Consider the following 26,473-nt stretch of genomic DNA (forward strand, 5'->3'; position numbering starts at 1 on the left):
AGGACTGCAGAGGAGGAACTGCAACAAGGCAGTGGGTGGGGGTTGTTTTAAAGGGGAAAAGTGAAGAGGTATGGGAACACATGGAATTTTCCCTTTTTTGGTAACTTCTTGGTTGTGAGTAGCCCATTGTTAGGGCCTATGGATGTTTTGAGGCGGGTCACCTGCTGGGCCTCTTCATAGCCAAGTGGTCACTGTGGGACCTTTTCACATTCCATTGCTCAACCCTGTTTGCCTACAAGCAGCCTCTGCAAGGGCACCTGGGTGGTTCAGTAGGTTAAGAGTCCTAGTCTTGGTTGTGGCTCTTGTCATGATCTCACAATTTGTGGGATGGAGCCCAGCATCGGGCTCTGTGCTGATAGCAAAGAAAAAAACAAAAAACAAAAAACAGCCTTTGTAGTAACCTTGTGAAGCTATTTTGAGCTTTTTACAAAGAACACATTTTTTTCCTCTGGACCAGTGATTTTCAACCTGGTGAAGTTTTGTCCCCCAGAGGACACCTGGGAATGTCTAGAGATGGTTTCAGTTGTTGTAACACTGGAAGAAGGGGTGGGTGGAGGAAGCATGATACTGGCATCTAGTGGATAAAGGCCACATATGCTGCTGAATATCCTACAATGGACAGGGCAGCTCACACAACAAAGAACTATCCCTCCCCAAATGTGAGTAGACTGAAATGGAGAAGACCTTGCTCTGGACCAAAAGGGTTAATGACTTCCCAAAGTCACATATCTGCTAGAATCTTAATTTAGAAACAGGTCTTGGCACCTGGGTGGTTTAGTCAACAGCTAAGCATCCAACTTCTATTCAGGTCATGGTCCCGTGGATCACGAGTTCAAGCCCTGCATTGGACTGTATGCTGACAGTTCAGAGCCTGGAGCCTGCTTCAGATTCTGTGTCTCCCTCTCTCTGTGCCCCTCCCCTGCTTGTTCTCTCTCTCTCTCTCTCTCTCTCTCTCTCTCTCTCTCTCTCAAAAACAAAACATTAAAAAAAATTTTAATTTAGAAGTGAGTGTGAATTGTGTACAAGGAAGTGTCTGAGTTCAAGATCCCTTAACAAGAACAATTCATGTAACTTTTTGGAAAATTAGTCAGTACTGCTTATTTTTCTTTTTTTATGTGTAGGGTCTGTGAAACAGGATCTGACAACCAACCTCTTAGTGATGATCGACAAACAAATTGTGAATATTTTGTTGACAGCCTTTTTGAGGAAGCTGAGAAGGTTGGTGCCAAATGTGTGTCTCCCACTGAACAGAAGAAACAGGTAAATGTCCATAATTTTTTCTCTTCCAGTGTTTCTCAAAATAGGGACCATATTTTGGGTCCATGAGGTCAAAAGTGTTTTCATAATAATAGTAAGCTATTACTACCTTTTCCACTGTGTTGACATTGCACTAATACCACAAAAGCAATGTGGGTTATACTGCTGGTGCCTTAGGAGGCATCAAGGCAGTAGCACCAAACTGTACTAGTCATTACCATATTTTCTCCCTGCTCTTGGTCGGGGGCATGTTAGTTTCAATGAAGAATGCCCTTGATGAAACCAGGCTTGGGATAGCTTTATAAAAAACAGTGTGAAGAGAAGAGAGCATTGGAAATAGATGGCTTAAAACCTTGTAAGCCTAGGGGTGCCTGGGTACCTCAGTCATTGAGCATTCTTTGGTGTTCAAGATGACTTTTGATTTTGGCTCAGTGCATGGTCCCAGGATGCTGGAATCTAGCCCCACGTTGGGCTCCAAGCTGAACATGGAGCCTACTTAAGGTTCTCTCTCTCTCCCTCTTTCTCCCTCTCTCTCCTCTCTCCCCACTTCCTCCCTCTCCCTCTCTCCCTCCCCTCCCCTCCTCTCTTCCTCCCTCCCTCCCTCCCTCTGTTCTTCTCCCTTATTCACTTGTTGGAGCATGCGCACTCTCTGTAATTAAGAGGAAAAAAAAAAAAAGCCTTGCAAGCCTAAGTCTATGTTTCCCTTTATTCTGCCTTCACACTTGATTGATACAATGCCATTCTGGTATCTGAGCTTTTGTATGTGGCACATTTTTTACTTCCTGAAAGCTTTAAAATCTTTTTTTTTTTTTTTTTTAATGTTTATTTTTTGAGAGAGAGACTGAGCGTGAGCAGGGAAGGGGCAGAGGGAGACAGAAACACAGAATCCCAAGCAGGCACGGAGCCTGATGCAGGGATCGAACCCACGAACTGTGAGATCAAGACCTGAGCTGAACTTGGATGCTTAACTGACTGACCCACCCAGGAGCCCCTCCCTGAAAGCTTTTAGAATATTTAATTCTATGTTCTCATGGGCCTTGATGTGGGTCCTTTTTCATTCATTCAATGTAGAAGCTCTTGTTTTACTATTCTAGGACATTTTCTGTTCTTTTCTCTCTTCTTTTTTTCTTTTCTTTTCTTTTCTTTCCTTTTCTTTTCTTTTCCTTTCCTTTTCTTTTCTTTTCTTTTCTTTTCTTTTCTTTTCTTTTCTTTTCTTTTTCATTCATTCAATGTAGAAGCTCTTGTTTTACTATTCTAGGACATTTTCTGTTCTTTTCTCTCTTCTTTTTTTCTTTTTTTTTCTTTTCTTTCCTTTTCTTTTCTTTTCCTTTCCTTTTCTTTTCTTTTCTTTTCTTTTCTTTTCTTTTCTTTTGTTTTCTTTTCTTTTCTTTTCTTTTCTTTTCTTTTCTTTTCCTCTTTTATTTATTTTGAGAGAGTGGGAGCCGGGAAGGGCAGAGAGAGAATCCCAAGCCGGCTCCATACTGCCAGTGCAAAAAACAAAGCATTATGCGTGGCTCAAACTCACAAACCATGATCATGACCTGAGCCAAAATCGAGTTGGCTGCTTAACCAACTGAGCCACCCAGGCACTTAATTTTTATATTATTTCTCCTATTTTCTACCTCTTTGTTGTTTTGTTCTATTTTATCTTAGTATTTTTTAAAGATATTATTATTATTATTATTATTATTATTATTAATGTTATTCATTTTTTTAGAGTTAGAGAAACAGAGTATGAGTGGTGGAGGAGCAGAGGGAAAGGGAGACACAGAATCTGAAGCAGGCTCCAGGCTCTGAGCTGTCAGCACAGAGCCCCACTCGGGGCTAGAATCCGTGAACTGTGAAATCTTGACCTGGACTGAAGTTGGATGCTTAACTGACTGAGCCACCCAAGCGCCCCTATTTTTTTATTTTTAAGTTATCTCCACACGCAATGTGGGGCTCAAACTTAGAACTCCAAGATGAAGAATCACGTGCTCCACAGTCTGAGCCAGCCAAGCACCCCTGTTTTGCTCTATTTTATTTTGTTTTGTTTTATTTTATTTTTTATTTTTTTTAATGTTTATTTTTAAGAGAGAGCATGCTGAGGTGCCTGGGTGGCTCAGTTGGCTAAGCGTCCGACTTCGGCTGGAGTTGTGATCTCCTGGTTCGTGAGTTCAAGCCCTTCGTCGGGCTCTGTGCTGACAGCTCAGAGCCTGGAGCCTGTTTTGGATTCTGTGTCTCCCTCTCACTCTGCCCTTCCCCCCACGTATGCTTTGTTTGTCTCTCAAAAATGAATAAATGTTAAAAAAAATTTTTTTTAAATATTAAAAAAGGAGAGCACGCAAGAGAGAGGAAGGGAAGGAGCAGAAAGAGAGGGAGACAGAAGATCTAAAGCCTGCTCTGCGCTGACGGCAGACATCCTGATGTTGGGCTTCAACTCACAAACTGAGATCATGACCTGAGCCAGCATCGGATGCTTAAGCAACTCAGCCACCCAGGCATCCCTTGTTCTGTTTCTGTATATGCATTTTTTATTTTTATTTTATTTTATTTTTTATTTTTATTTTACTTATTTTATTTTATTTATTTTTTTTTTTTAAACGTTTATTTATTTTTGAGACAGAGAGACAGAGCATGAACGGGGGAGGGTCAGAGAGAGGGAGACACAGAATCCGAAACAGGCTCCAGGCTCCGAGCTGTCAGCACAGAGCCCGACGCGGGGCTCGAACTCACGGACCGCGAGATCATGACCTGAGCCGAAGTCGGCCGCTTAACCGACTGAGCCACCCAGGCACCCCTATTTTATTTATTTTAAATGTGACCTTTATTTTTATTTAAAAAAAAATTTTTTTTAACATTTATTTATTTTTGAGACAGAGAGAGACAGAGCATGAACGGGGGAGGGTCAGAAAGAGAGGGAGACACAGAATCCGAAACAGGCTCCAGGCTCTGAGCGGTCAGCACAGAGCCCGATGTGGGGCTTGAACTCACAGCCCGCGAGATCATGACCTGAGCTGAAGTCGGTTGCTTAACCGACTGAGCTACCCAGCGCCCCTATTTTTATTTTTTTAAGTTTATTTTGAGAAAGTTTGAGTTGGAGAGGGGCAGAGAGACAGGGAAAGAGAGAGAGAATCCCAAGCAGGGTCTGCACTGGCAGTGCAGAGCCCAACTTGGGGCTCAAACTCTCAAACCATGAGAGCATGACCTGAGCTGAAGTCAGATGCTTAACCAACTAAGCCATCCAGACACCCCTGTATATACATTTTTTAAAGTGAACTTTATGCCCAACTGGGGCTCAAACTCACAACCAGGTCAAGAGTCTTATGTTATACCGACTGAGCCAGCCACGGATCCCTATATACATTATTTTTGATATTTTACACTTGAAGTTTGCTCTTAAGAGTGATACATTAAAAAGGCACCTTGGTGGCTAAGTGGGTTAAGCGTCCAACTTCAGCTCAGGTCATGATTTTGAAGTTCGTGGGTTTGAGGCCCATGTTGGGCTCTGTGCTGACAGCTCAGAGCCTGGAGCCTTCTTCAGATTCTGTGTCTCCGTCCCTCTCTGCCCCTCCCCTGCTCGCATTGTGTCTCACTGTCTGTCTCTCAAAAATAAATAAATGTTAAAAAAAAAATTTTTCAGAAGGTGATCAGGATGTACAAACTTCCAAGTGTAAGATAAATAATTACTGGAGTTATAATGCACAATGGATGACTGCTCTGATACATAAGAAAATTAGAGTAAATCTTCTGAGTTGTCATCACAAGGAGAAAATTCTTTTCTTCTCTTTGTTTTTTTTAAATTTCTTAAAATGTTTATGTATTTTTTGGGGCGCCTGGGTGGCGCAGTCGGTTAAGCGTCCGACTTCAGCCAGGTCACGATCTCGCGGTCCGTGAGTTCGAGCCCCGCGTCAGGCTCTGGGCTGATGGCTCAAAGCCTGGAGCCTGTTTCCGATTCTGTGTCTCCCTCTCTCTCTGCCCCTTCCCCGTTCATGCTCTGTCTCTCTCTGTCGCAAAAATAAACGTTGAAAAAAAAAATTAAAAAAAAAATGTTTATGTATTTTTTGAGAGAGAGAGAGACAGAACACAAGCAGGGGAGGGGCAGAGAGAGAGGGAGACACAGTTCTGAAGCAGGCTCCAGGCTCTGAGCTGTCAGCACAGAGCCGGACCTGGGGCTGGAACTCAGGAACCAAGAGCCGAAGTTGGATGCTCAACCAGCTGAGCCACCCAGGCACCACTTCTTTTCTTTTTATTGTATCTATATGAGTATTATGAGTGTTAGCTGAACCTATTGTGGTAATTATTTTACAATACACGTAAATCAGAGCATAATGTTCTATGCATTAAACTTACATAGTGATGTGTATTAGTTTCTCAGTAAAACTGGAAAAAAAATTGTAGTTTGGTAATGGATGTTAACTAAAATGTGATACTCATCTCGCAGTATGTGCATATATAAGGTCATTTTGTTATACACTAAAAAGTAAGTACAATGTTATATGTCAATTTTATCAATTTTAAAAAGGAAATGAATGATACATAAAATATATACAATAGAAAAAAATTCAGAATTTTAATCTAGTACATTTTATTAACGTAATACATTTTTTTCTTACTCTTTTGCAGGTAGATGTTAGTATAAAATTATGGAAAAATGGATTCACAGTCAATGACGATTTCCGAAGTTACTCTGATGGTGCAAGTCAGCAGTTTCTAAACTCCATAAAAAAGGGGTAAGCATTCTTTGTAAACTCAAGGATATTTTAAACGTTTCATTTGGCAGAATCCACATTATTACATATAGCTATGGTTGGCACGAATCCCTGAAGCAATGTAAAAAATATAGATAAATCTCATTATATAAATATTAAAAACATATTTGCCAGCAACACTTATATGCAGTCAAAAGAGAACTGCCAGACTGGAAGTACTTGTTTCATGTATGTCATGAAAATGGAATATATATACAATTCCTATGAATCACTAAGAAAAAAATGGAAAGAATATTTTATATATTTGTACCGCTTGATCTGCTTTATAACAGTATGCATTTGATAAAAGTGAATGATATACGTCTATATATTAACATGAGAAGATTTCCGTGGTATCTTTTATTTTTAAAAAGTTTGCAGGGACACCTGGGTAGCTCAGTCAGTTGAGCGTCTGACTCTTGATTTTGGCTCATGTCTTCATCTCACACTTCGTGAGATCCAGCCCCACGTCAGGCTCTGTGTTGACAGCATGAAGTCTGCTTGAGATTCTCTTTCTCTCTTTCACTGCCTCTCCCCTGCTGGTGCTCTGTCTCTCTCAAAACAGATAAATAAACTTAAAAAAAAAAAAAAAAAAGCAGTTTGCAGAGAATACTGATAATTTGTATACATCAATACCATCTGCAGAAAAAATAAAACAATTACATGGAGTTTTATTATATGTATAGAGAAAATCTAGGAGATAAAACACCAGAGTTTTGTGGGGTTTTAAATTTTTTTTTTAATGTTTATTTTCTAGAGAGAGAGACAGAGACAGAATATGAGTGGGGGAGGGGCAGAGAGAGAGGGAGACACAGAATCTGAAGGAGGCTACAGGCTCTGAGCTCTCAGCACAGACCCAGACACGGGGCTTGAACTCACGAACTGCGAGATCATGACCTGAACTGAAGTCAGACAGTTAACTGACTGAGCCACCCAGGTGCCCCAATGTGTGTTGTTTATGTTTTTGTTTTAATGTAAGCTCTAGGCCCAACATGGGGCTTGAACTCACAATCCCAACCAAGATGAAGAATCGCATGCTCAGGGCGCCTGACTGGTTCAGTTGGTGGAACATGTGATTCTTGATCTCAGGTTCCTGAGCCCTAGGGGTTGTGTGTTTGAGCCCTACATTGGGTGTAGAGATTACTTTAAAAAAAAAAGTGAAAGAATTGCATAGTCTACCAACTGAGCCAGCCGGGTGCCCCAGTTTTTTTTATTAAAGTGAGAGTAGGTTTATAAGGAATGTCACTTTCTTTCTTTTTAGTTATTTATTTATTGATTTTGAGAGAGAGTGAATGTATGGGGGATGGGGGATGGGCATTGAGAGAGGATCCCAAGAAGGCTCCACCCATCAGTGCAAAGCCTGACTCAGGGCTTGATCTCAGGAACCATGAAATCATTAGCTGAGCTGAGAATAAGAGTTAGTCACTTAACCAACTGAGCCACCCAAGTACCCTAGGATTGTCACTTTCCAAGTTGACTTATGTTTACATTTTTTACATCTTTTTTTTTTAGAACAAACATGTATTGCTTATTTTTAAATAAAAATTTTTTGAAGTATAACATATACAGAAAAGTACAAAAATCCTAAGTATAAAATGAATTTGTATTATTTCAGTTATCAAGAAAAAATTATTTTATGTTAAAACTTGTAATTTGGTTAAAATTTTCCCATGGAAGTTCATTGCTCATATATCTGTGTATTCCATAACATTGTAAACTTTCAAGTGTTCATTAGAAAAGACTGCTTTTAAATTTTTTTTTTTTAATGTTTATTTTTGAGACAGAGAGCATGAATGGGGGAGGGTCAGAGAGAGAGGGAGACACAGCATCTGAAACAGGCTCCAGGCTCTGCGCGGTCAGCACAGAGCCCGACGCAGGGCTCGAAGTCACGGACTGCGAGATCATGACCTGAGCCAAAGTCAGACGCTCAACCAACTGAGCCACCCAGGCGCCCCAAGACTCTGCTTTTAAAAGATCGTAAGGTTCAAAAAAGTTTACCTTGTTCAGAAGAGAAGCATCTGTGGTATATGAGACAGAGCCTCTGATGGAGTCCACGTCCTAACTGTGTTACTTTATCTTTCTGTTAGGAGTATGAAATGTGAAAACGCTTTTTTAAATTCTACATGTTTTGTATTTTATTTCATCATGTGTAGAGTAAATCTATATATTTTTTAATGTTTTTATATTTCTATTTAAAAGTGGAAATGAGAGCCTGATTTTTCTAGCACATTTTTAGTTTCATTCAGACACCTATAAAGAGATCAAATTGTTTAAATTTAGCAGAATATAGTCATCAAATATTTCATGACTTTAGTACTATTCTAGGTACTGCTGAGTAACTCAAGCTGTTCATGAATTTGTAGTCTTAAAAATTAACTCTGTACTTGGGGCACCTGGGTGGCTCAGTCAGTTAAGCATCTGACTTCAGTTCAGGTCATGGTCTCCACAGTTTGTGCGTTCGAGCCCAGCATTGGGCTCTGTGCTGACGGCTCAGAGCCTGGAGCCTGCTTCAGATTCTGTGTTTCCTCTCTCGTTGCCCCTCCCCAGCTCATGTGTGTGGGCTCTCTCAAAAATAAATGAACAAACATGAAAAGAAATTACTCTGTATTGTTCTTACTTCTTGGTACTCATCTTATTTGACTGTATTTTAAATACATCCAGTTTGGGAGCAAATAGCTGGCTCAGTCAGTAGAACATCTGACTCTTGATTGGGTTGTGGGTTTGAGCCCCACATTGGGTGGAGAGATTACTTAAAAATAAAGTTTTAAGAATATATTTAGTTTTTTATTGTATTATATATGCCTCTTATTTCTACATATTTTTCAGTTCTGTTTGCATACAGAATATGTTTTTCAGAGAAAGAAAAAACATATTGGGAGCTTTATCACTTTGTTTCTTTTCCTTCCTAGGGAATTACCGTTGGAATTACAGGGAATTTTTGATAAAGAGGAGGTGGATGTTAAAGTTGAAGACAAAAAAAATGAAGTATGTGTGTCAACGAAGCCGGTGTTCCAGCCCTTTTCAGGACAGGGTCATAGACTGGGAAGGTAAATAGGCTCATTAGCTGTGTTTTCCATAAACAGAGGCTTGACTAATACTCAGCTTGTCATTATTTTACAATATAGACCATATATAAAGAGCTTATCATTTCTCTCATTGGAAGTGAGATTATTCTTAACTTTCATGAGGACTCCTAGGTCCTATTTACTTTAGTGTAAATTAACACATGCTGGTAGTACACTAAAAAAATCGTGGAGGCTTTTTTGATTTTACCAAATTAAAAGGACGTGGATTATTTAGGACATTAGGCAGAATTGGATGTATATATAATTTTTCTCCCTTGCACCCACTCCTTGATCATTGCCATTAATGTTACAGAGTACATATGTTAAGTTTTGAATATAGGGTTCAATTTTATACTTATCAGTGCCTTCAACGTTGTGTTCTGTGATAAGTATCTGAATTGTGAGGTAATAAAACTGAAAAATGCATGATAAAGTTAGTATCCATATCAAAGCCTTTAGTGTCACATTTTGCAGTCTTCATCATATCTGTCTTATGACACAATTACAAAGAGGTTACATACGTGATTGCTTGTATTTTTATGCATTCTCATATATTATCAAGGTTGGTAAAGTTAACTACATATTCATCCACACATATAAAAATATTCAGATGTCGAGGCACCTGGGTGGCTCGGTTAAGCGTCCAACTTCAGCTCAGGTTATGATCTCATGGTTTGTGAGTTTGAGCCCCACATTAGGCTCTGTGCTGATGGCATGGAACCTGCTTTGAGTTCGTGTCTCCCTCTCTGTCTGCACACATTCCCTCCCACCCCCACTCATGCTCTGTCTTTCTGTCTCAAAAATGAATAAACACTAAAAAAAATTCAGATGTAACTTTCAGAATAATCAGGAAATACTTTGCTTCCTTTTTTTCCCCCTTTATAACCCAAAGATTAATCTCTTGAAAACTTATTTTTTACAGAAAATTTTTTTAAAGTTTTATTTATTTTTGGGAGAGAGAGAGAGAGAGAGAGAGAGAGACAACGCAATTAGGGGAAGGGCAGAGAGAGAGGGAGTCACAGAATCTGAAGACAGGCTCCAGGCTCTGAGCTGTCAGCACAGAGCCTGTCATGGGGCTCCATCTCAGGAACTGTGAGATCATGACCTGAGCTGAAGTCGAACACTAACTGACTGAGCCACCCAGGTGCCCCATTTCTTACAGAAATGAGGAGTAGTAGGTAAAGGTAAAGTCCGTGGATCTAATAACCCTGTAAAATTATTCTCTAAGGTGCTATTTAAATAATTACAATATATTTACAATATTTTATCATATATTTACATAGCATTCTACAGTCTTACAAATTACTCAGATATGCCTAATTTCATTAGGTTCCTACATTCATCTCATCATATATGATGGACATAAATAATATTGTTATTATTAAGGAAATAGCATTGACTTACTAAAATCTTGCTAAAGTATACTTAATGTAAAATTTTTGTAGTAATTATTTAATGATAAGGTTTTGCTTAATGAACAACATGCATCTGATTTTGTTGTCTGGATTTTCTTAGTGCCACACCAAAAATTGTTTCTAAGGCAAAGAGTATTGAAGTCGAGAATAAAAATTTGTCTGTTGTTCAACTAAACAACCTGGAACCCATCACTAACGTACAGATCTGGTTAGCCAATGGAAAACGGATTGTCCAGAAATTTAACATTTCTCATAGGTGAGTCTTCCATTTCATTATTTGTCTTAATTTTTTTCCTTTTTAAATTTCTTTTCAGTTCAGTAGGCAGAGTTTAAGAACTAAGCAAGGATCTTAGCAGTTCTCTAAACATATCATGAAAATAAAAATTTTTGGAGATGAAGTATTTTCAGTTTGTTGTATGGATTATCATTTGGTTAGTTTTCCTATATATCTAAATATGTAATTTTATTTATTTTTAATTTACTTTTGTAAACATTGTTTTTAAGTGAAAGTATCTTTTTTTTTTAATTTTTTTTAACGTTTTATTTTATTTTTGAGACAGAGAGAGACAGAGCATGAACGGGGGAGGGGCAGAGAGAGAGGGAGACACAGAATGTGAAACAGGCTCCAGGCTCTGAGCCATTAGCCCAGAGCCCGACGCGGGGCTCGAACTCCCGGACCGCGAGATCGTGACCTGAGTTGAAGTCGGACACTTAACCGACTGAGCCACCCAGGCGCCCCTGAAAGTATCTTTTTTTAATGTTTGCTTATTTTTGAGAGAGAAAGAGCGAGGTGAGCCAGGGAGGGGCAGAGAGCGAGGGGGACAGAGGACCCGAAGCAGGCTCTGCACTGACAGCAGAGAACCCAATGTGGGGCTTGAACTCAACGATGGGATCATGACCTGAGCCAAAGTTGGACACTTAAGTGACTGAGCTGCCCAGGTGCCCTGTAACCATTTTTGTTTAATGTTTATTTTTTTATTTAGAGAGAGAGCATGCACACGTGTGCACAAGTGAGGGAAGAACAGACAAGGAGGGAGAGAGAATATGAAGCAGGTCTTGCATTGTCAGTGCAGTCTGTCACAGGGCTCATCTCACAAACCGTGAGATTGTGACCCGAGCTGAGATCAAGAGTCAGATGCTTACCCTACTGAGCCACCCAGGTGCCCCTAGATATATAATTTTAGAAGAATTATTTTTAATATATTTTAAAATCAGTCGTTAGCATTATATGCATATTTTCTGTTGAAAAATATACAGAAAAATATTGAAAGAAATTGAAGTCATTTGAAATTCCATCACCCGGAGATAATCACTATTGTCAGTTTCATGGGTTTTTCCAGTCTTTTATCTCTTAAAATTTTTAATATTTTGGGGCGCCTGGGTGGCTCAGTCAGTTGGGCGTCCGACTTCGGCTCAGGTCACGATCTCGCGGTCCGTGAGTTCGAGCCCCGCGTTGGGCTCTGTGCTGACGGCCCAGAGCCTGGAGCCTGTTTCAGATTCTGTGTCTCCCTCTCTCTCTGACCTTCCCCCATTCACGCTCTGTTTCTCTCTGTCTCAAAAATGAATAAACGTTAAAAAAAATTAAAAATAAAAATAAAAATAAATTTAAAATATTAAAAAAAATTTTTTAAAAATAAAAATAAATTTAAAATATTAAAAAAAATTTTTTAAAAATAAAAATAAAAATAAATTTAAAATATTAAAAAAAATTTTTTAAAAATAAAAATAAAAATAAATTTAAAATATTAAAAAAAATTTTTTAAAAATAAAAATAAAAATAAATTTAAAATATTAAAAAAAATTTTTTAAAAATAAAAATAAATTTAAAATATTAAAAAAATTTTTTAAAAATAAAAATAAATTTAAAATATTAAAAAAAATTTTTTAAAAATAAAAATAAAAATAAATTTAAAATATTAAAAAAAATTTTTTAAAAATAAAAATAAAAATAAATTTAAAATATTAAAAAAAATTTTTTTAAATTTTTTTTAACGTTTATTCATTTTTGAGACAGAGAGAAACAGAGCGTGAATGGGGGAAGGTCAGAGAGAGAGGGAGACACAGAATCTGAAACAGGCTCCAGGCTCTGGGCCGTCAGCACAGAGCCCAACGCGGGGCTCGAACTCACGGACCGCGAGATCGTGACCTGAGCCGAAGTCGGACGCCCAACTGACTGAGCCACCCAGGCGCCCCTGTTTTATTTTATTTATTTATTTTTTTTTTATTTATTTTTAAATTTTTTTTTTCAACGTTTTATTTATTTTTGGGACAGAGAGAGACAGAGCATGAACGGGGGAGGGGCAGAGAGAGAGGGAGACACAGAATCGGAAACAGGCTCCAGGCTCTGAGCCATCAGCCCAGAGCCCGACGCGGGGCTCGAACTCCGGGACCGCGAGATCGTGACCTGGCTGAAGTCGGACGCCTAACCGACTGTGCCACCCAGGCGCCCCTATTTTATTTTTTAAGTAAACTCTACCCCCATCATGGAACTTGAACTCGTGATCCTGAGATTACAAGTTTCGTGCTCTTCCAAGTGAGCCAGCCAGGCACCCCAAAAATTTTTGTTCATTTTAATTAGAAGTAGGAACATACTGTGCATAGGTTTCCTTCTTTATTTAAAAACATTTAAACATTTTGGAGAGAAATGTTTTACATAAAAGTTATATATGTATAGTTAAATTAATAATAAGATAAATACATATACTGTCTCACTCAGAACAAACACCAATGTATCTGTGTGCCTTTCTTTGGTCATATTTCTTTCCTTTTGTGCAGGAGATACTCTATTCTGAATTTGTGTTATTCTTCTTTTTTTTTTTTTTTAAGTCCTTTATTTTGAGAGAGAGACAGCATGGGTAGGGGAGAGACAGGGAGGGAGAGAGATAATCCAAGCAGGCTCTGCGCTGTTAGCACAGAGCCCAGTGAGGGACTCGAACTCCTGAAACTGAGATCATGACCTCAGCTGAAACCAAGAGTCGGACGCTTAACAGCTGAGCCACCCAGGCGCATCCTTCATCTGGTTTTATTCATAGGTTTGCCAAGTACATATGTATCTTTTAAAAATATTGAGTTGTTTTGCTCATTTTCAATTAATTATCTTAAGTTTTACAACAATCATAAACATACAGAAAAATTTTAAGAACACTATAAAGAACTTTTTTTTCCTAGCCATTCAAGAGTAAGTTGCCAAGCTGATGACCCATCACCCAAAATACTCTCTGATATTTCCTACAAACATGGGCATTATCCCATATAACCACAATTCAACCATCTGGAAATGTAACACTGATACACTTCTTCCAGCTAATGTTTGGCCCTATTCAAAGTTTGTCATTTAATCCGATATTATCCATTTTATCCAAAGACTATTCAGAATCACACATGTCCCAGTTTCTGGGGTTTTTTTTGTTGTTGTTGCGTTTTTTGTTTCTTCCAAGATTTTATTTAAATCCTAGTTAGTTGACATATAGTGTATTATTGGTTTCAGAATCAAAATTTGGTGATTAATAATTTACATATAACAACACCCAGTGCTCATCATAACAAGTGCCCTCCTGAATGTTCATCACCCATCTAGCCAGTCCCCCACCCACCTCCTTCCATTAACACTGTTTGTTCTCTATCATTAAGAATCTCTTATGGTTTGCTTCCCTGCCTCCCATATATTCTTTTTTTCCCCCTTCCCATATGTTCTTCTATTTTGTTTCCTAAATTCCACATGAGTGAAATTATATTTGTTTTTTTTTTCACTGACTTATTTCACTTAGCATAATACAGTGTGTAGTTCCATCCATGTTGTTGCACATGGCAAGATTTCATCCTTTTTGATGGCTGAGTAATATTCCATTGTGTGTATATGTGCATCTGTGTACACACGCGCATGCATATACACACGTGTCCTTTATCCATTCATCAGTTGATGGACACCTGGGCTCTTTCCATGGTTTGGCTATTGTTGCTAATGGTGCTGTAAACATCAGAGTATATGTGCCCCTTCAAATCAGTATTTTTGTATCCTTTGAGTAAATAGCTAGTAGTGCAATTGCTAGGGCTAGGGTAGTTCTGTTTCTAACTTTCTGAGGAACCTCCATACTGTTCTCCAGAGTGGCTGCAGCAGTTTGCATTCCCACCAACAGTGCAAGAGGGTTCCCCTTTGCCCACGTCCTCACCAACATCTGTTGTTTTCCTATGTTGTTAATGTTAGCCATTCTGACGGGTGTGAGGTTGTATCTCATTGTGGTTTTGATGTGTATTTCCCTGGTGATGTGTGATGTTGAACATCTTTTCATGTGTCTGTTAGCCATCTGGATGTCTTTGGAAAAATGTCTATTCATGTCTTTTGCCCATTTCTTCACTGGATTATTTGTTTTTTGGGTGTTGAGTTTGATAAGTTCTTAATAGACTTTAGATACTAACGCTTTTTCAGGTATGTCATTTGCATATATCTTTTCCATTCCATAGGCTGCCCTTTAGTTTTGTTGATTGTTTCCTTTTCTCTGCAGAACTTTTTATCTTGATGAAGTGCTAATAGTTCATTTTTGGTTTTGTCTCCCCTGTCTCCATCAGTGTGTCAGGTAAGAAGTTGCTATGGCTGAAGTCAGAGACGTTGCTGCCTGTATTCTCCTCTAGGATTTTGATGGTTTCCTGTCTCACATTTAGGTCTTTCATTCATTTGGAATTTAGTTTTGTGTGTGGTGTAGGAAAGTGGTCTAGTGTCATTCTTCTGCATGTTGCTGTCCAGTTTTCCCAACACCATTTGTTGAAGAAACCTTTTTCTCATTACATATTCTTTCCTGCTTTGTTGAACATGAATTGACCACATGGCTGTGGGCCCATTTCTGGGTTTTCTGTTTTGTTCCATTGATCTATGTCTGTTTTTGTGCCAGTACCATACTGTCTTGATGACTACAGCTTTGTAATATAGCTTGAAGTCCGGAATTGTGATGCCTCCAGCTTTCCTTTTCTTTGTCAGGATTGCTTTGACTATTCACGGTTTCTTGTGATTCCATACAAATTTTAGGATTGTTTGTTCTAGCTCTGTGAGAAATGCTGGTGATATTTTGATAGGGATTGCATTAAATGTGTAGATTGCTTTGGGTAGTACAGACATTTTAATCATGTTTGTTTTTCCAATCCATGAGCATGGAATTTTTTTCCTATTTCTTTGTGTTCTTTTCAATTTCTTTCATAAGTGTTCTGTAGTTTTCAGATCTTTTAACCTTTTTCATTAGGTTTATTCCTAAGTATCTTACTGGTTTTGGTGCAGGTGTAAATGGGATCGATTCTTTAATTTCTTTTTCTGCTGCTTCATTATTGGTGTATAGAAATGCAACAGATTTCTGTATGTTGACTTTATATCTTGCAGCTTTGCATAATTCATGTATTTAGTTTTAGTAATTTTTTGGTGGAGTCTTTTGGGTTTTCCAGATAGAGTATCATGTCATCTTCAAATAGTGAAAGTTTGACTTCTTCCTGCCAATTTGGATGCCTTTTATTTCTTTTTGTTTTCTGCTTGCTGGGGCTGAGACGTCTAGTACTATGTCAACTAGTAGTGATGAGAGTGATCATTCCTGTCCTGTTCCTGACCGAAGAGGAAAAGCTCTCCATTTTTCCCCACTGAGGCTGATACTAGCTATGGGAATTTCATATATGGCTTTTATTATGTTGAGTTTGAAATAATAGTTCCTCACTCTTTCTTTGATTTTTATAACCTTGGTATTTTTCTTTTAATTACGGGCCAAATTTGTATTTGATTGTTTCTCGTAATTATATTTAGTTCTCTAATTTTGGCAGGAATATCACAAAAGTGATGCTTTTGTATCTCATTGCGTTCTGTCAGGTGGCATAATTTACATTTTGTCCCACTATGATGTTAAATTTGTTCCCTTTTTTTTATTAAATTTTTTTAACATTTATTTATTTTTTGAGAGACGGAGTGTGAGTGGGGGAGGGGCAGAGAGAGAGGAAGACGCAGAATCCAAACAGGCTCCAGGCTCTGAGCTGTCAGCACAGAGACCAATGTGGGGTTCGAACTCACGAACCGTGAGATCATGACCTGAGCCGAAGTGGGACGCTTAACCGAGTGAGCCACCCAGGTGCCCCATGTTTGTTCACTTGATTAAAGGGATATCTGACAGTCTCCTTTATTTTTTTTTTTATTTTTTTTTTAATTTTTTTTTTTCAATGTTTATTTATTTTTGGGACAGAGAGAGACAGAGCATGAACGGGGGAGGGGCAGAGAGAGAGGGAGACACAGAATCGGAAACAGGCTCCAGGCTCCGAGCCAGCAGCCCAGAGCCCGACGCGGGGCTCGAACTCACGGACCGTGAGATCGTGACCTGGCTGAAGTCGGATGCTTAACCGACTGTGCCACCCAGGCGCCCCCACAGTCTCCTTTAATATAAAGTTATTTTTTCTCTTTGTAGTTAATACATATTTTCTGAGGAGGAGGTTTGAAATTGCATAATTACATGTTTTTCCTGTGACATCAGATTTATTTATTTATACCTACATCTTCTCATGTTTCCTATTTTATTTGATGGATTGTATGCTCTCACCAGCAAAATTTATTTTAATGCTCATATATTCCCAGATATAGTCAGTGGGACTGCCTTTATCTTCCTGACATGTTCCCATCATTCTTTGTTTCTTTGTTTTCTGGCATGGAAGTTTTTTCAGGTTTTAGTCTGTACTTTTTCTCAGAAGCCCTGGTTCTTTTTCAGTGGACAGTGGCTACCCACCGTTCTCAGGCCCTCTGAGTGGAGAGAGTGATAGGCGTACACACACATGTACATATGTATCTGTATTTTCTGTATCTTTGCAGAACAAAAAGCATGAGTTCACATAGATACTGCCAAACTCAATCTACCACCATGGAGTTTATTCCAGTTTTTTCCTTTCTGTATTTATAACTGATTTCTCCCATACTGAATAGCCTGGCTTCAGTTATTCTTAATATATTTGTTTATTGATTAGTTCTCCTGTGTGGAGCCAATGTCTTTGTTCCCCATTGCCACCTCCCCCTCATGGAAGACTTCTTCACCCTGCCTGGGCTTTACCATATCCTTCTTGAGTTCGCACTTGAGTTCCCTCCTCTTCCTGCTGGGTCTCTGACACATCACCCCGGACCACTTCAACACCCTGTGCCGCTGGCCTCTTTACCCTCTCGGTGACATTCAGTGCAGCCTCTTCTCCCCGGTGCTTGTACACTCTCTTCACCCCTCTCTGGTTCTGACGCTGCAGTTGGCCGCTCCTCTGTGAGAAGGCTCTTTCCCTTTTGCTTGACACAGGCCACCCTGTGCCACTTCTTCTGCCCCTCAGTTTGGACATATTCCTCACCCCAGTGGGCTGCTGGCAGTCTGTACTGGACGAGTCTTCTGTGTGGGACACACCCCTCACCCGCGTAAGCTCTGACCACCCCTGCTTCACGTGAACTCCACCTGCATGGACACCCTTCTGGTGTTCATCGGGCTCTGGCACCATGCAGGTGGTTAGCTTTCCTGTGCAGAGACCTTCTTCACCCTGCTCAGACTCTGAGTCCCTGTCCTGGGCCACCGCAACTCCCTGTTGTTTCTGGTTCCCATGTTCTGCCATACCATTGGCTTTCGGACCAAGTTGCTTAGTAAGGAAAAAGAGAGGCAGCTTTGCTTTTTTTTTTCTTTTAACATGATATGAATGTTATTTTTTTAAATGTTTTTATTTGTTTTTGAGACAGAGAGCATGAGCAGGGGAGGGGCAGAAAGAGAGGGAGACACAGAATCCGAAGCAGGCTCCAGGCTCCGAACTGTCAGCACAGAGCCTGACGTGGGGCTCGAAATCACGGAGTGTGAGATCATGACCTGATCTGAAGTCGGACGCTTAACCGACTGAGCCACCCAGGCGCCCCCAAGATATGAATGTTATTATATGTGTTGTACAACTTTTGTTTTTGAGACTCATCTATGTTGATGTATGTAACTGTACCTCATCTATTTTCATTTCTATAGTATAATCCATTATATGAAACCAATGATCCATTCTATTTTTATTGGTGATGGTCCACATTTACATTTGTTTATATGGATATATCAATCAGCATTGCTCAGTAAACATATAGGAAAATCTCCTGGCCTGTTATGATAAGTATTTATGTGTGGGCTGGTATGGCTTTTCTGGTCTCTGCTGAGCTCATTCACGTTTGCAGGTCATCTGAGGGAGCGCTAATTTAGGCTACATCTCTGTGAGTCTGGCTCTGCTCCTTGTGTCTCTTCTCCTTGAATCAGCAGCCTGCTTGTCCGTGTTCTCGTAACAAGGGCAGAGGCACAAGGCTCGTCCCACTAAGCAAAGTTCTACTTGTGTCACTCTTCTAACATCCGTTGGAGCAAGTCACGTGGCCAAGTCCCAGATATTACACTGTGGAAGAGACTTCTTTCCTGGCCCGATTGCTGTGGCATCTTTGTGTAAATCACATGATCTGTTCTGGACTCTCCATTCTATTTGAGTGGTCCACCTATCTTTTGCCAGCTACGCTTTCTCTTAATTACTATAACTTTTCAATAAATTAAATTACTGCTTTATTTTTCTGCTTATTTTGTCAGTTACTTACAGATCTGTGCTAAAATCTACAACTATTATTGTGGATTTGTCTACTTCTCCTTTATTTCTGTCAACATTTTACTTCATGTGTGCTAAAGCTATGTAGTTAGGTCTGTGCAGAGGTAAAATTTTTTTTTCTGATTAATTGACCTTTTTAGCAGTAAAGAAACATCTCTTTTAATCCCTAATAATTTTGTGTTGAAGTTTACTTTGCCTGATACTAATATAGTTATACCAGCTTCCTTATGATTGGTGCTTGCTTACATGGTGTATCTTTCTCCTTCCTTTTAATTTCAACTTAACTATGTATGTGTCTGTATATTTAAAGGTGTTTCTTGTAAATAGTTATTTGAGTATAGTTTTTATATCTAGGCTAACAATCCTTTTCAGTTCCTATTTTTGTGCTTTTTTATATTGTTTTTAGCTACCACCTATTGAGTGTTTTCTGTATAGTAGGCTCTCTTCAAGGCATTTCACTTCTATTATTTCCAAATGGCAAACCACCCTACACAGCTAGAATCAGAGAGCTGATGATAATAATAATAGAAGCATATGTTTAAATGGTGCCTTAGAATGTTCTTCTGTGACCCAAATTCCTTTAAAATGAATGGAAGACAAACTAAACAGGTAGAAAATGGAAGAGGGGATATGTTATTCCAGTCTAAATTTGTTTCTTTGTAGGGAAATAAAATATTTTAATTTCAACTTCTTTGTGTAGAAAAATACTCCAACATTTTCAATAGCAAATAGTCACCTAGATTTTTTTCTCCTAAAGTACTGAAGCATTTAATAATCATTGACCAACAATATTTATTGTCTATTAATCAGACTTTGTTTTTATTTTTTTAATTTGCACATTTTTTTTTATTTTTTTAGGATGCATCCATAATTTTATTACAAAACCTTTCTTTTGGCACTAGTTGGTTACTGTGAGCCAGATACTATGTGGCATAGCATCTCTAATGTAACAATTGCATTCCTGCTCCTGAACCAAAACCGAAGTTACTTTATATCCATCACATACAAGTTACCTGCACTCATTAATGGTGCAAATGCAACACAGTGGCGCATACTCCCTTTAGGGAGGAGGTGATGCAAAGGCATTAGAGTAAATGTTGGTAAGACTACAAACATTCCCTCTTGGGACTCTCTGTTTCTTCTCCCTCCCTCCAAATTACTTTGCTTTAAAAGAATCAGAATTACTAGTCTGAATAGCCACAGCACCCAAGTAGCATCACACTGCACATTTTCTACCACAGGCAAAGGGAACGATCACTTTAAATTTTTTTTTTTTCAACATTTATTTATTTTTTGGGACAGAGAGAGACAGAGCATGAACGGGTGAGGGGCAGAGAGAGAGGGAGACACAGAATCGGAAACAGGCTCCAGGCTCTGAGCCATCAGCCCAGAGCCCGACGCGGGGCTCGAACTCCCGGACCGCGAGATCGTGACCTGGCTGAAGTCGGACGCTCAACCGACTGCGCCACCCAGGCGCCCCGGGAACGATCACTTTAGTTTTAAATTCCTGCATTAGAGTCTCTTAAAAGCATTCCATCAAATTCTTCCAAATGATATTATTGTTGTACATTTGTTGGTGGGTGACTTTCTGTGGTGGTTTGCTTTGAAGGGATCTTCAGCATATTTCCAATATTCCTTTCTTATAGTGTCCTTTTCTTTTTCTTTAAAAAAAAATTTTTTTATGTTTATTCATTTTTGAGAGACACAGCACGCGAACAGAGGCGGGGCAGCGAGAGAGAGGGAGACAGAATCAGGAGGAGCCTCCAGGCTCTGAACTGTCAGCACAGTCTGACAGGGCCTCAAACTCATGAACCTGAGATCATGATCTGAGCTGAAGTCAGATACTTTACCGACTGAGCCACCCAGGCTCCCCTAGCGTCCTTTTCTTTAGGATTTGACACGACTCTAATGCTTTATGAAGAATGTTCTTGGTGCTTAAGAAAAAAATTGTTTTTAAGCTTTAAAAAAAAAAAAAAAAAGTAAAATAACATCCTCCTTTGGGTGCCTGGCTGGTTCAGTTGGTGGAGTTTGCAACTCTAGATCTCAGGGTTGTGAGTTCATTGAGTGTAGAAAAAAAGAATGTCCTCCTTGTTGTCACATTGGTTTTCTAGCATGTCTTCATAGACAGCCACAAAGAAGCCAATTAGGGGAATTGTGACTTGGTCGTAAATGATTAAGTGATTTAACAGATTGAGATGTTTGGAAAGACCACAATCCTGTAAACTCCCTTTCTGATAGTTCTGTGCGCTTTCATTATGTGGTACTGGTTTGACCTTTTCCAGAGTGTACTGGACTTTTCTCTCCAATATAGCATGATCTTTGGGGCCAGTGGTGTTAGAAATTATGAAATATCTTGGTTGCAGACAGAGTTATTTCTCATATCCTCCTTAACAAGTTGGTCTACGGGCACCTGGCTGGCCCAGTTGGTGGAGCATGCAGCTCTTAATCTAGGGGTTGTGAGTTCAAGCCCCACTTTGGGTGTGGAGCCTACTTTAAAAAAAAAAAAAAAGTTGGTCTGCATGTTGCAGCTTATTTTCCCAAAGTTTAAATTCCTGAATAACCCATTGTTGATGTTGCCAGGTATAATTCTTCGCATCCTGATTAAGAATATCAGCAATGGGGGGGGGCGCCTGGATGGCTCAGTCGGTTAGGTATTGGGACTCGATTTGGCTGTGACTTGATTTCAGCCCTCCCCCGTCTCCCTTTCTCTGTCTCCCTCTTTCTCCCTCTCTCTCTCCCCCTCTCTCTCTCTCCCCCTCTCTCTCTCCCCCTCTCTCTCCTTCCCTCTCTTCCCCCTCAGCCCCTCTCCCCTGCTCGAGTTCTCTGGCTCTCTCTCTAAAATAAAAAAAGTTAAAAAACATTTAAAATGTAACTATAACACCCTCATCACACTAAAGATAAATCATAGTAATTCCTTACTATCCAGAGTCAACTTTTAAGATAGATAACCCAGGGGCGCTTGGGTGGCTCAGTAGGTTAAGTGTCCGACTTTGGCTTAGGTCATGATCTTGCAGTTTGTGAGTTCAAGCCCTGCATGGTGCTCTGTACTGGTGGCTCAGAGCCTGGAGCCTGCTTTGGATTCTGTGTCTCCCTCTCTCTGCCCTTCCTCCATGCATTTTGTGTGTGTGTGTGTGTGTGTGTGTGTGTGTGTGTGTGTGTGTCTCTGTCAAGAATAAATAAGCATTAAAAAAAAAACCCAGATGATTAGTTCTATCATAATTTCACTGCTCTATGTATGAACATAGCTAAATATCATCAAGTTATTACCTTACATTAACTAATCCATGTTTTCATAAAATTATATTAATAGTCTGTGCTATTTTACAGGATAAGCCACATCAAAGACTTCATTGAAAAATACCAAGGATCTCAGAGAAGCCCTCCCTTTTCCCTGGCCACAGCTCTTCCTTCCCTCAGATTGCTAGATGAAACACTCACACTGGAAGAAGCAGATTTACAGAATGCTGTAATCATTCAGAGACTCCAAAAAACCGCTGAACCTTTTAGAGAACTTTCATAACATTGATTTTTGATACACTAAGTGGAAAGTTTGCAGAGAAATGATGGTTGTAAATGAACACTCAAACCAAAATGAGGGAAAGTAGATCTGATTTGCTAGACTTTTGGTTAGAGCACTATTTAACTCCCTCCTGATGAGAAGATTTTAAATAAGTACAAGTTAGGAATGTAAACTATGACTGGAAACTGTATTCAATGCACTTTTTCCAAAAGGCTACTCAGAAAACACTTATTTTCAAATACCAGTTATTCAACAATAAGATATATTAAATCACTATATCCTATAGAATCTAAATATGATATAAATTAGCAAATGTATTCACACATCATTCATTCAGATGGTCCCAACCAGCAGTGATTTGTTTCAATGTCAGCTATCTCAGATTTTTTAAATAGCAATCCATTAAGAAATTTGTACATGCAAATTCAAAGCACCAATGTAATTATTTTATACCTGGGATACAGTCAGAAGGCTAGAAAGGACTAGTTTCACCACAAGTATGCCTGAACCTCAAAGTGTTCTCAGTTTTTATTCTCTAATGGCAAGATATCCTCAACTATATTTTTATTTAAGAATAAAATTGAGCAGTGTAGTATAATGTCAATACTAATCTGCCTACTCACATTTCTATACTTTCAAGAAGTGTAATCTTTAAAAAATTTCTATCCAGGAATCCAACTTAATCCCTTATTTTATTTTCTTTTGAAAATTAGGGTTTTGTTCTTAGCTAACATTTTGAGTAAACCTTTCATTTGCTACCACTCATGTAGAATCTGTTCTAACGCCTGTGTTGGCACATTGCTAATATTTTTTAAATGCATCACATGAACTACGGTTTCCTATTCCATATATCAGAGTCAACCTGTGTATACGTTAAAGGATTATTTATTTACGTTCTGATGCCACCAAGGGAAACATGTTTATTTTAAAGTTCTAACTAAAACTGGTTAGACTTGAATATTTCATTGTCAGATTGAATTCCCTTGCCTGAATGAACATAAGTTTAAGAAGCTTATTTTGCAAATTCTCTATTTGAATCTTATTTAAAGTGAAATGTACATTCAATGTGCCAAGAAACTAAGTAGCCATACCTGTCAGCAGTAATGTCCATAGGGCAGTAGTGGGTATCTGCCGGAAAGAACAGTTCTCAAACTTTTTGGTCTCAAGACCTTTTGTTTATGTGTGTTATATATATAACATTGAAAATAAAAAGTTAAAAGATATTTATTCAATAAAATAATAAGCACATGTTAGTATAAATCACATTTTAATGAAAAATGCATTTTCTAAAAATTTCTTGAAAAAAGTGGCATTGTGTTCCATTTTTTGCAACTGTCTTTACGGTCTGAGTTAAAGAAGACAGATGGAACCTCACGTCTGCTTCCACATTCAATCTGTTGTGATATTGCACACCATGTAGCTGCTAGTAAACGCAACTGTATGTTCATGAGAAAATGAAAAAAAAAAGCAAATAATGTCTTAGTTTGGTTATGAAAATAGTTTTAACTTTGTGGACCTCTTGAAAGAACCATTCTTACAAAGCAGTGGTTCACAGTAATTCTCAAACCTTCATGTAAGAATCACTTTGGAAAGCATTTCAAAATGTCTATTCCAGGCACCTACCAGACGCATTCTGATTTCTTGTGTCTGGGATGGGTCCCAGATCTCTGCAGGTTTAATTTCATCTGATTCTTAGGTACACAGGAGAAGTACCCGTGTTCAGGAAATCCAACACTATGCTTCCACCCTAAGAAAGAAAACCTGCCTGCTTCATTCACTGTGAACAGTGGAAGACTCCACTGAAATGGGACTTCTAGACCTTTAAGTTGTGTCCTTATCTCACACAGTTGGTCCTTAGACTGTTCCCCTCTCACTCTTAACTAATCATGATAGAAACTTATACTTCATCTTCTCTAAGCAGAGCTGAGATGAGGGTGGAACATTTAAGTGAGATTTTTAATAGAAGCTCAGGAATAACAAAAGGGAAATATACACATAACTAGGTGACCTGGTTTATAAGATATGCCTTCTGTTTGAGGTCCATAGTAAGAGTGCTTGCTTTTCTGGCTCCCAGCCTTACAAATGGTAGAGGCCTGTCCTTTTATTAGGAAGAGAGAGAGAGAGCAAAGGAGAGCCTTTTGCTTTTGTCATTTACTCTCAGAAATGAACAGATATATAATAGAAAATACTGTCAGTGATGTTTACAGCTCTGTTAGAGCTCTCTCTCTCTCTCTTTAGTGAAACAAAAATAGTGGCGTTTTGACAAAAAATGAAAGGATGGTAAAAATCAGCGAACTGTTTCAAATATAAAATGATTGTTAGTGTATTTTTCAGCCTCTAAGAAAATGTTCCCCTAGACCTATCATGAAGCATTTTATAATTTGATATGCATAATTCTAGTCAATATGCGATTGTGCATTTTTTTCTTTATTATAAAGGGGCTTCTTGTTGGAAATATTTTTCTTGTACCTATAGAAAAGCCTCCTTTGTGGATTTTCCAGTTTATAATTATTTATCCACAAGATACATAGGGGGCTTTCTTGTGTGTACATGTAGAATACACCCCAGTGACAAGTTCCTACAAAGACCCATCATCAGCAGTAACCTTGATTTTTTAACTGTGAAAACTTTAATTAATGTGAATAATATTCTCAGAGGTTTTCTAAAATGAGAATCCTCTGATAAAGCTGTCTACCTTAAAGTTTAAAATTGTAAAGTTGTTAATTAAATATGTAGAATACACAAAACATACTTTAGAAAATATAGACTGAATTTGGTTTGGCAAGGGAAGGCAGACTTGAAAATCATCAAACACTTTGGGTGTAGGACACAATTTGACCTGTGTAGTTGTTTCAGAACTCGTCAATCAGTTTCTTGAGAATCATTGTTAAGGCTGATACATAGAAGTACATTTCTAGTTTTACGGATTCTGATTTAATGGTTAAATTACTGTGCGTTATGCAGGCTACAAAACTGGTCTTATTTATTTTATATATTTTTCTCATTCAGAGTACTTTTTTCATTGTGTTTGTGTTAAAATATAGTATGTTTGCATCTATTTCAGTGCCTTATTTTAAAAGCAATCTTTTGCTAATGGTTAAAGAACTGTTGTCTTTAGAATGAAATAATTCATTAAAAGGATCTGTGAAATAATCTACATTTGTCTCATAAAATAGTTACATCTGGATGCATTTGTTATTTTTATTTGGCAAAGACCTTCAGTTTGAGAATCAACGTTTATTAGGTGCCTTCTGTTTGTCAGGTACTTTAATCAGTGTTACTTTCATTCAATACTCAAAAGTGTTAAGATATGGTAGTTTTAATACTCAGAGGTAGGTGTTTTAAAAACCATTTGTGTCCTGAGTTGGAACTAGCATGAAAACTCCTTGGTAGAGTTTACTTCTTTGTTCTTTCTCTAAGTACAAACCATTTAATTAAAAAATTGCTCATCACACTAAATCTTCAAATAGAAGTGGCTAATTGAGTAGACTAATATGTGGCTCTTTGTCATTTGTTTTAAATATTTTTTCACAGGTAATTCGTACTCATTGTGGAAAATTAGAAAGTGCAGATATGCTGAAATGATCTTTAAATCACCTATTTCACCTTTCAAACATAACCTCTAATAACATTTTGGTGTTCATCCTTTCAGATATTTTTAAGTGACTCAGTGTTTAGTTTTATTTAATTAAAAGGCAGGCTTCTTGGTTATTGTAATCCTGCTGTTTTATCTCTTGAAGTCTAACATATTTGTCTTTAAAAATTTATATTAGGAACATCATTTTAGGAACAATAGCTGTTAGAGACAAATGCCTTGTATTTTAATTATATTTCTGGGTTAAAAAAAAAGATGCAGGGCTTTTTTCTTTTTTTAACTTTTCTCTCAAAATTAAA

At 38.4% G+C, this 26,473-nt stretch overlaps 1 protein-coding gene across 3 annotated transcripts in view; it reads left to right on the forward strand.

Annotated features, from left to right (window-relative positions):
* Positions 1–26,072, forward strand: part of UBXN2A (UBX domain protein 2A) — a 50,236-nt gene extending 24,164 nt beyond the window's left edge. For 2 of the 3 annotated variants that reach the window (XM_086700110.1, XM_025927121.2), the window contains exons 3-7: positions 1,122–1,260; positions 5,863–5,969; positions 8,897–9,034; positions 10,568–10,723; positions 22,387–26,072. In XM_086700110.1, the coding sequence (XP_086556236.1) occupies positions 1,122–1,260; positions 5,863–5,969; positions 8,897–9,034; positions 10,568–10,723; positions 22,387–22,579 (733 nt within the window). In that variant the 3' untranslated portion in view covers positions 22,580–26,072. Of the gene's footprint in view, positions 1–1,121; positions 1,261–5,862; positions 5,970–8,896; positions 9,035–10,567; positions 10,724–12,481; positions 12,633–22,386 lie in introns of those variants that run through there. The other variant, XM_086700111.1, reaches the window with a different exon arrangement.
* The last annotated feature ends 401 nt before the right edge of the window (positions 26,073–26,473 follow it).

The sequence above is a fragment of the Puma concolor genome, chromosome A3 (genome assembly GCF_028749965.1).
Source record: "Puma concolor isolate L17-30 chromosome A3, mPumCon1.1.hap2, whole genome shotgun sequence".
NCBI lineage: Eukaryota > Metazoa > Chordata > Mammalia > Carnivora > Felidae > Puma > Puma concolor.